Source organism: Hyaena hyaena, unplaced genomic scaffold (assembly GCF_003009895.1).
Source record: "Hyaena hyaena isolate Hyena2069 unplaced genomic scaffold, ASM300989v1 scaffold_43, whole genome shotgun sequence".
NCBI lineage: Eukaryota > Metazoa > Chordata > Mammalia > Carnivora > Hyaenidae > Hyaena > Hyaena hyaena.
In genome coordinates, this window is record NW_024080675.1 from 499,039 (window position 1) to 510,145 (window position 11,107).

The 11,107-nt window shown below is 35.6% G+C and overlaps 1 protein-coding gene across 1 annotated transcript in view; it reads left to right on the top strand.

The window, feature by feature from the left end:
• NSL1 (NSL1 component of MIS12 kinetochore complex) overlaps positions 1-10,754 on the top strand; it is a 32,304-nt gene extending 21,550 nt beyond the window's left edge. The window contains exons 5-6 of the mRNA XM_039230053.1: positions 8,395-8,462; positions 9,967-10,754. Of these exons, the coding sequence (XP_039085984.1) occupies positions 8,395-8,462; positions 9,967-10,248 (350 nt within the window). The 3' untranslated portion in view covers positions 10,249-10,754. The remainder of the gene's footprint in view (positions 1-8,394; positions 8,463-9,966) is intronic.
• The last annotated feature ends 353 nt before the right edge of the window (positions 10,755-11,107 follow it).

The following is an 11,107-nucleotide window of genomic DNA, read 5'->3' on the forward strand; positions in this document are numbered from 1 at the left end:
AAGTGCCTCACTTTCACACATGCTTTTCCCTGGTGCTTCTAAAGTTGGCATCTTCTCTTTTTTTCTTTCTCATTTAAATGGTACCTCCTCAGAGAGATCTTTCCTAACTACCCTAACGACAGTAGCTTCTCCCTAGTATTCCATCATAATACTTGTTTATTTTCTTAATAGCGCTTGTTTACAATACATTTGTGAATTTTCTTGTTTATGGTTTCACAAAAGTGAAAGTTCCATATGTTTGCACTTTGTGTTTATATTATATGTGGCCAGCATATAGCACCATGCTCAATAAATACTAAGTGACTATTATTCATATATTCAGTATAGTATATTTATTGAATGTCTACTATATGCCAGAACTATTTTCACTATGAAGGAGATAACGGTGAGCAACACAAACAAGGTCCCTGCTCTATGGAGCTTATGTTCAAGTGGGAGAAGAAGAGTATGAACAAATATAAAAGTAAACAAGTAATCACAGAGAGGGTGATGTGTTTAGGTAATAAGAAACATTTTCAGAGGAAGTAACAAGAAGGAATTTATCTTATGACAATCAAGAGGAAGAGCTTTTCAGTCAGCGAAGAGCTAGAGCAAGGTTCCTAAGTCAAGAGTTAGCTTGAGTATTTATGGAATGAAAGACCGCTGAGACTAGAGTGAGAGGAACAGAGGTGAAGAACATTACAGAATAATGTTAGAGACGCCAGAAAACACAGGCTAGGAGTTTGAAAACATATGGTGCCTTGAGAGACAACTTCAGTACTAAAGATGCTGGTGAGGAACAGGTGGGAGTGGATACAGAGGATTATGTGTCTGCTACCTAGAAGGTGTGTTCAACAATTCTGTTCAAGTTGTAGCAAAGGGTTATCTTCTAGAATGTCATAAATCACTAGTTTTTTGTTTCATTTTCACCAGGGGTGCTACTTTTCAATGCATGGTTCTTATTTATGCCTTTGGTTATCCCTTTAGAAAGGAATATCCTTTGGTATCCATGCTTGCTCATTTGTGCACATAAAATACATTGAAAATAGAAAGGAAGACCTCAGTTAATGCTTTTTTGCTGGATGTCTGAATTTGTGCAGGCTTTTAGAAGTTCATGTTTCCCAGTTTAGTCATTGCAGTGACCTGAAAGCAAAACTAGGTTGATTACCCAATCTTTCATTTCCACTTTTTCGTTTCCCTATGTTTTAGAAGGCAAGTGACTAGGGAAGGCAATGTCCTCAAGGGTGCCTAACTTCCACATTTTTAAGAGCAAGCTTTTTTTTTTAATATCCTTGTAGCAACCTTCTGATTAGTTGTCTACCTATGAGTTTTCATTTGTCAGTTATAACCTTTTGTGATCCTATTAGTAAAACTAATAATTGCTTCTATATTGTCTTTTTTTTTTTTTTTTTTTTAAGTTCTTTGATGTTAATTGAAGAGACTCCCTTTTCCCCCTCTGTCCTTCACTAAACATATAGTGATGACAAGGAGCTATTTTAAGTTTCTCTATAGTAGACTTGATACTTGCAGTTCTTTTGCTGACCCTACAAGTAGAAGATTTAGAGACAGTTCCTCTTCTTTCCTAATAATGCCGACTTGCTTAAGCCACTGCCAGAATATTTACAGGTAGTTACCCACTTACAAATGGTTATGTTTCAGAAATTCTTTGGAATTTGAAATGCATTTCCCCCCTGAAAAAAACATTGCAAGTGGTATTATAAATGGGTAAGTTTCTAACCTATCCTTTAAAGACCCATTTTTTTCCTATAATGTAGCCAAAATACTACACATTTATGCTGAAAAATATTAGGAAAATCACATTTCAGACGCACGTTGGTTCCACTACAGATGTTTAAATAGGATTTGGGGGGAGCAATTTGGATCCCTAAACACCTTTGCAGTGAGAGAGACGTGGTGTCACAAAGATGTTCCCATGAAAGCTGTGGAGAGAAGGCCATTGGGAATGCATCTGGTGGAAGCCCGTCCTCAGTCTACTACATGGCAGGGACCAGCCATCTGCATGTGGTACATTCTTAAGTCAAATGTATATGCCCTTACTAATGCGAAGTGAAAGATTGATTTAAAAATCTTGAGTGAGGGAGTAAAAGTTTATATATTTTGAAATTTTCTAAGCAGATATTAATGTTGAAAAATGCTTTTCTGATGCATTTATCAGCAACATATTCACATATGTTAGTGATCATTTTTAATTGTGTGTTTGTTTCCCCCCTTCTTTTAGTGCTTTTTAAAATCTTTGTGTGCTTGGTTTTATTCCTAAAATTATTGATGTTCCTTAACTTTCAGTGAAAGGAATTTAATTCACTTAAAGAAAAAAGAGGATACTGTAATGTAAATAGTTAAAACAGGGTTAACTCTAGAATTGTTCTATTTTTAGTTTTTACCAGACATAATTTATTTTTATTTCAAGACATTCTTAATATGTTGAAGCTAATTTTTGACTATTTGTTATATTCTTATGAGTATAGTATAATTCCAGACAAAGTGGTATTTTGGAAAGTTACATATAGAATATAAAAGAGCATATGCTTTGAATTCTAGGAAATATGGGTTCTAATTCTATTCTAGATCATTTCTCAGTTCTCACAGCTTCTGTTTTCTTATCTATAAAAGGCCTCTGATGAAACCTGCTTGCCTCACAGGGTGGGTTACTAATGGTAATCCACAAGATTGATTGTCAGTGGATGCCACCCCACACTACCATAGGAATGGGCTGTTGAGATTAAGTAGAAACAGTTACTATGCCATTGTGTTTCTCTTCTCTGTACTCCTATTTTCTTTTCATAGCCAAGTTTCTCGAAGAATAATCTATAGTCATCAGCTTCACTTTTAATCTCTCACTTTTGTCAAAAAATCAGTAGTAGTTAGTATTTATATTGTTATGACTGTTTAAATGTTCTTCACTATGAGTCAGGTAATCATTAGTATGAGTGTATTTCTTTCTTGAACAGCTTCCCATCCTCCTTCAGAATGAAAATTGCTTTATTTTTCTGTTTGCTTTGTCTGCTGTTGTGTCTATCACTAATTCTTTCCCAAACACTTCAATAGAACTATAAAATTCCTCTCAATATAGTAAACAATTTAGGTTATCCATCAAATCCATTTTAAAACCTTTTCCTTTTTCTTGGAGATATTCCTCTGGGAGCCTTTTGTCTTCCTATTCTAATCAGGACTGGTTGCTCTCCAGGCCGCTGCAAAACTTTTGTCCCATTTGTTCCTATCCTCATCATTCTAGGAATTTCCTGTACTTCTGTTTTGAATACTGTTTCCTGGTTCCTGTGTTTTCTTCTTGATTTATTCCCGTGTTTTGGTAAAGCACATCCTCTTCCATCCACCTCCTATTCCCACTTACCCCAGCCATCCAGCACCAGATCTTCTTTTAAGGCAACTCTTAGAACACCTATGAAACGCTACTCTTCCTTCAATTTCACTGTTAGATTGACTTCACCTCTCTTTTGCCTCCATAGTGCACTCTTATCTTGGTCTTATTCCATCATACGAATTGAGCACCTGCTCTACATGTTAGGCATTGTGTTCAACACTTAAAGAGTCCAAGGTTAAGAGAACTCCCAAGGAAGTTCTAAAAATGAAGTTAGAATACCATGGTTCTCACTGGTGGCAGTATTGCCCCCTAGCGGCCCTTTTGAAAAACTTTTTGGTTACCACAGTAAAGGGAAGGTACAGCTGGCATTTTGTAGTTAGGAGCCAGGAATACTAAATGACTTATGTGTCAACTTAGATTATTCCACCGGAAATGCATGTGTGAAAATCTGTTTATGATTATCCAAGCCTGGGACCTAACTCCATTTTATGCTTAAAACTACTCTAGGTGCTTTTTACATTGTCATTGCTTGTGCAAAAGAACAGCTATTGTGTCCATCAGTATGGGTTTATAGACAATTTTTTTCAAAGTGGCACGTGTTTATACAAAAATTGAGAATCTCCTGGATGATAGATTATTTTGTAAATCATGCAGTAACAATGAATATTAATTGCTGTAGCCTATAAATACGAGTAAGATGAGTTTCAAGTGTAAATGTTAAAAAATACTCTGTTCATTATTGTGTGTATGTGTTGAAGTATAACACAGTGCATAGCTTGATGAATTTATATTCACACATAAACACATGTAACTGCCACTTCAATTTAGATATACTGAGTGTCTGCATAGTTGGAAAACATGGGACAAACTTTTTTTTTAGAGAGAGAGAGAAGGGGTGTGAGAGAGAGAGAGAGAGAGAGAGAAAGAATCTTAAGCAGGCTCCACGCTCAGCACAGAGCCCAACATGGGGCTCAATCCCATGACCCTGGGATCATGACCTGAGCTGAAATCAAGAGTGGGACGTTCAACCATCTGAGACATCCAGGTGCCCCAGGACAAACTTATTTTTAAACAGTATGTTACTTATATTTTCAAATAAGGTACCCATATGTTTTCATGTATATAAGTACAATTGAAAGTGTCCAAAAAGTCTAAAACCAAAGAAAATAGTCTATGTATTGTATTTTTCATGTATTAACAATTGGACCCATTGCTTTAAATTTAGAAGTATTTTACCTGAAAAGGTAATTTGAGTTTAAAGAAAAAGATACTGAGTATATTGTCTGAAAGTAACACATATTTTTCCTGCTTCCTGACTTTATGGACAGTCTGTACTATATAGCATTTCTAGAACCCAAAAAAGTTTTCTTATCTTCCGTTCTGGTCAGTATTCCCTGGCCATAAGAGGTAACCACTATTCTGACTTATGTCATTACATAATCATATTTCTTCAGATATTCTTTCTCTGTTAACATGTGCAGGAAAGGTAAATAGAGCTAAAAAGAAACAAATAAATCTTTGCAGCCAAAGCCATATTTTATCAGTCTATGGAAGTGCGTTAGGTTCAGTTAGATCTTTCATACTCCCTTTTTTCAAAGACAATGAATCACTTAGCATTTCCACAATTTTTAATTGAAAAGGGTTTTGGTACAGTATGTAGCTATTACAAAAGCAACAAAACCGATGGGAAATATGTAATAGAAGACTTGAGAGTGTTTTAAATAGGACTAGAACCGAATGTTACTACGTTAATGGAAACATACAAAAGTAGGAATCTCGTTTTTTTAAATGTTTGTTTATTTTGAGAGAGAGAGTGAGCACAAATGGGGAAGGGGCAGAGAAAGGGAGACACAGAATCTGAAGCAGGCACCAGACTGTGAGGTGTCAGCACAGAACCCGATGCAGAGCCCAAACCTAGGAACCAGAGACTATGACCTGAGCTGAAGTCGGAAGTTTGACTGAGTCACCCAGGCGCCCCTCATTTTTTTAATAGAAATGATTTTAAAATACTCGTTATTATAGGTGCACCTGGGTGGCTGAGTTGGTTAAGCGTCTAACTTCAGCTCTGGTCATGATCTGATGGTTCGTGGGTTCGAACCCCGCATTGGGCTTTTTGTTGATAGCTCAGAGCCTGGAGGCTGCTTTGGATTCTGTGTCTCCCTTTTTCTCTGCCCCTCTCCCCCTCACACACTCTCTCTCTCTCAAAATTGAATAAACATTAAAAATTGTATCTTAAATACTTGCCATTTTGCCACACTAAATATTAAAAACCATACTTTTGTATAATGATAAATTATGTGAATATTAAAACTTTAATATTAAAAATCTATTTAAAATTCTGATTATATTTTTGGATTGCTTCTGTTTATTCTTACTCAGAATCTATCCATAGAGGTCAACTACGTTTCTGCTCTATGGTTTCTCATATTCTTGTTTTGGCCCAGTCTATTCTGTGTTCCTCATCGCCTTTTGACAGTATGATCACTGAAGTCTTTTTAAGTAAATATATATAGTGAATGTAGTCTGAATTATGGTGGAATTTCTAAGTAGGATTTAATCTTACACCTTCCCATGTTATAAAGAATTATTTTGACCTGACACTTTTAATAAGGCCATCTCATTTGTAGAAATATTACTCTTCCTAATTTTTATCATTTCAACAACCTATACTTTGTCTTGGTAGGTTATCCATACTCCATTATTCCTTTTTTTAAATCATATTCAAATAATATAGACTGTTATTTCTTATAAAACAGTAATTTTTCTATTTCTGCTTACATGATCTTTTGTTTCTATGTAGGATGATTTCTAATATAAATTTTCTTAAATACAAACTTACTCAGGATAATGGGTACAATTATTTGAGTACTTCATTATATCTTCTATTTTTCCTTTGTAATTTTATTTATATGTACAGAAATAGTGTCTTTACGAAATATGTTCTAAAGGGGGAAGTTGGGTGTGATAGAGTTGAGAAACTATTCTAAACAAATCAGTGCAGTGAAGTCTTCCAGTTACTCTACTAGAACCGGTCAGGGCACAGAGGGAGTTGGGAGCAGGGGAGTGCTCAGTTCAGGCGGAGGGTGGAATTTGATGCAGGGATCATGGAAACGTGAGGCTATGCAGGAAAAGTTTAAACTTATTTTCACAAGTATGGGCTTGTTTCTGTATATTTCTATGTGTCTTTCTCTTCTAACCTGAAAGTTACTTGAGGGGCAGAGACTGTTTTTCCTTACTCTGAGGACTCAGTGCTGGGTAAAATTCTAGAGTAAGCAAAAGCAGTGAATAATGATAGAAGTCAGATGAGTGTTTGCTTCTTGTAGAGAAGGTAGATTGGGAAAGGGGCACAAGGGACCTTTGTAGGGTGATGGAAGTGTCTCATGCATGGTTTACATATGTAAAAGTGACTGACTGTTAAACTTGAGATCTACATTTTGCTATATGTAAATTGTACCTCACTTAAAAAACTAACACGTTTAGGACTGTTCTTAGAAAGGGTCTCTAGGCTTCACCAAAACGCCAAAGAAATCTCTGGTAGCAAAACTGGTTAAGAACCCTTTTTCTGAGGCCATCCTGTTGCCTTTCCCTTTCTTTGAATACCCTCTTTCAGGTGCTTTTGCTATTCATTTCCTTTTTTTTTTTTTTTTATCCTAAATGTGTCCTACTTCTTTGACCTAAGGAAAGTTGGAAAAGAAAATAGCAGTTATGAAAGAAATTTTTTTCTTTTTGCTTGGCTTATTTGCCACTTTCTTGAAGCCAATAATGTTGTAGCACTCCTAACATGGTTATGTATTTGCTTAGATCTGAGTAATTTCCAGTGAGAACTAGTCTTCTAAAAACTAATTTGTAGATGATTTCAAAATGGAAGGATTTTTCTTATCCGGTTTTTCTTGGAGTTTAGTAGGATTTTTGTCCCTTTATATCATTGCATACGCAGTTCTGTTATGAAATAGCCATGAACATTTATAACAAAGATCGGAAGAAAATAAAATGTATTAGGAATCAGCAAAACACGAAGGAAGTAGGAAAGAGCAATGAATATAAGGGAAGAGAAGCAAAAATAATATAAAAATAAGGAGAGGGACCAAACATAAGAGACTCTTAAATACAGAGAACAAACTGAGGGTTGCTGGAGGGGTTGTGGATGGGGGGATGGGCTAAACGGGTAAGGGGCATTAATTAAGGAGGACACTTGTTGAGATGAGCACTGGCTGTTATACATAGGAGATGAATCACTGGAATCTGCTCCTGAAATCTTTATTGTACTATGTGCTAACTTGGATGTATATTTAAAAATAAATAAATAGGGGCGCCTGGGTGGCTTAGTCGGTTGAGCGTCCGACTTTCGCTTAGGTCACGATCTGGCAGTTCGTGGGTTCGAGCCCCGCGTCGGGCTCTGTGCTGACTGCCAGCTCGGAGCCTGGAGCCTGTTTCAGTCTGTGACTCCCTCTCTCTCTGACCCTCCCCTGCTCACGCTGGGTCTCTCTCTCTGTCCTAGAAATAAATAAAACATTTTTAAAAATAAATAAATAAATAAATTTTTTAGAAGAAAAAATAAACATTAAAATTTTAAAAAATTAATATTATTGACAATCTCTTCCAGATTTTTATTCCCAGAAATTCCATGTGGATATCCTCAATGCAATGTGATTGTTTATTCCAAATTCAAATGTGTTGTATATGTATAAAACTCAGAGTAATACAAATATCAAATATTAGCCTATATTTACTTTAAAATGGGATGATAGTGCTTGAAGATGTTAAATATAGTGGCAGATCACGTGTAGAACAAACATTAGGCTATCGGAGCACATAGTGTTAGGACTACTCCTAATAGAAGTCTTGTTGCCTATCATACCTATTTGTTTTACTCTACTGTTCTAACATTTCCATAGTCTTTTTATTTATCTGGATAAATGTAATGGGACACTTGTTTTTATAGATTACAAAGTATACTAAGATTGAGCTAAGGTGGGTAGCCTTTAACGGGTGTTTGTCCACAGTGCTTCTGCGTATCTTTTATGACTTGGTGTTAGATAAAGAACCTAAAATACTGTTTGGTGGTTTCTTTACAGCCTCTCGTGTGGAAAATTTGAAATGCAGAGGAGAAACAATAGCTAAAGAAATCAGTGAAGCCATGAAGGTAAAAGCTACCTGCTAAATAGTTACAAAATGAATGAAATGTATAGCTAGGTATTTGCTTTCAACATCTATATGTATTTTAGTTGATTGTAATAGGAATTCTCAGTAGTCTTTTAAGTAGATCTTTAGTGAATTTATGAGATGACAATAACATTCAGAATAACTCCTACCATTTAATAGAAGTATGTGCCAGTATATCTGACTTCTTTGAAGATTGTTTTTTTTTTTTTTTAATTCTGAGAGTTAGCAGTCTATCAGACAGTTTTGGATAATAATACCACCTAACATTTAGTGAGCATTTATGGGTCAGACACCATCTAACTGCTTTACATATATTACCTTATTTAATCCTTACAGTAACACTATGAGATAGGTACTGCTAATTTCCATGTTTTATAGTTGAGAAACTGAGACTCAGAGAGGCTCTAGATTCCCCAAATAAATGAGTGAGAACTTAAACCTGGATATTTGGCTCCCGAAACTTTACTCATTTTTTTTTTTTTAAGTTTTATTTAGTTAGATCATGTGCATGCACATTGGGGAGGGGTGGAGAGAGAGGAAGAGAGAAAATCCCAAGAAGGCTCCTCACTGTCAGTCAAGAGCCCCATGTGGGGCTCAGTCCCACGAACTGGGAGATCATGACCTGAGCTGAAATCAAGAGTCAGACACTTAACCAGCTGAGCTACCCAGATGTCCCAATATACTCCTAACCACTGTATTATGTATGCTGCATATCCAATTTGGAGTCTTAGTATTATTATAATAAAATTATTTATATTCTTGACAACAACAATATGCTTTGCAATTTTATGCAAACAGGAAAACATTTGATTTCTGGTATATGAAAATTATTTTTAAAAACTCCTGAATCTTCATTGTTCTGATAATTTCCTGTAACATTCTTTTGTGGTTTATATGGATTCTATGATCTTATGGTACTCATGCTTCTCCCATAGCATGTTCTTTATCAGATGTTAACAAACTGGTAAGCCAGGCAAGAACCCAGCCTGCACTTGTTTTTGTAAATAAAACTTCATGTCCATTCCTAAAACCCCATGTCACAGCTATGTCCATCCATTTACTTCTTGTCTGTGGCTTCTTCACATTACAGTGGCAGAGTTGAGTAGCTGTGACAGGGATGTGAGGCCCTTTACAAGGAAAACATACTGATCCCTGCCTGCTTGCAATGGTTGGGATTTTTAAAACACTTACTCCCCTGAAATACAGAATTTCAGACATTAAAGCCTTGGCTCTGAAATTCTGTTAACTTACTGCTGCTAAAGTTTTTATTTTACTACCAGGCATTGTAGGAATAAAACATAACTTTTTAGTTCAGTTTTTGGTTAAAATTTCTCAGCATTTAAAATTGATATTTTAAGGTAAAAGCAGGTATCCGTGACCCAAATAAGTAGGTCTTAGAAAAGCCTTGAATTAGAATCTGTCTTATCTGTGTGGTTGTGTTTCAAACTGAGATTAATATTGAGTATTCCTGTTTTTTGTTTAAGTCCTTGCCTGCATTAATTGAACAAGGAGATGGATTTTCCCAAGTTTTAAAGATGCAGCCTATTATCCAGCTCCAGAGAGTCCACCAAGAAGTCTTTTCCAGTTGTTACAGACAACCAGATGTTAAACCTGAGAGCTTTATTACACAAATAGAAACCACACCAACAGAGACTTCTACTCGGAAAGCCACGGACCTTGTACTGAAAAGAAGACAAACTAAAGACTGTCCCCAGAGAAAATGGTATCCATTGCGGCCAAAGCGAATTAATCTTGACACCTCTTGACAGCTCTTTCTGTTTATCTTGGGAGTTGAAATTCAGCACTATCAACATTTAGATTACAGCCTAATACCTGGACAGGACTTCATTTAAAAAGACAGATAACTCAAAAAAAAAAAAAAAAGACAGATAACTCTTTAACTAGTGATTCCTTTATACAAATACAGTAGCTCTATGCTGAGATATAATGCAATCATTGTGTTTCCTTATCATTTTGTCTTTAGTGATGAAAAGCATATTTTTTGCATATTGGCACAGAGAGATCAGGGGGTATGAAGAGTGCAAACTTTTACTGACTGCTCTTAAATGTCATCAGCTCTTGGCTGCCTTACAGCTTCTGTGGATGATCACGAGTAACACATTCTGTTGAGTTTCTGATATACATCTTTCTTTTAAAAAGAGCAGTGTAACAGTTGTCTTTATTTAAGTGCTAAAAGTAATCCTCTGTTCCCTTTAGGAGCCAGGAGCAGATGCAGTAGGTTTTTTTGTTTTGTTTTCTTTTTTTTTTTTCAGTGCAGTTTTGATTTATCACATTGATATGCAGATGAGAAGACTGGCTTTAATTACTCCGAGTTCAGCCAATTTGGGTTTGTGGTGTTATTTTTAGGATTTTTGTTTTTGTTTTTGTTTTGTAAGACAAAGATGACTTATTTACATAAGACTTTCTCTTAGAAATAAAAATTGGCATGTAGCCAATAGTTATTGTCCACACTTTTGTTTTCCACAGGCCTTTCAACTTTTAAACATTATATGACTTAGGACTAATATTTCTTTTTAAGATTTTTCATTATTTGTACATGATTGCAGTTCAAAAATATATATTGCATTAACACATTAACAAATTGTCATTGTGGAACAAATACCG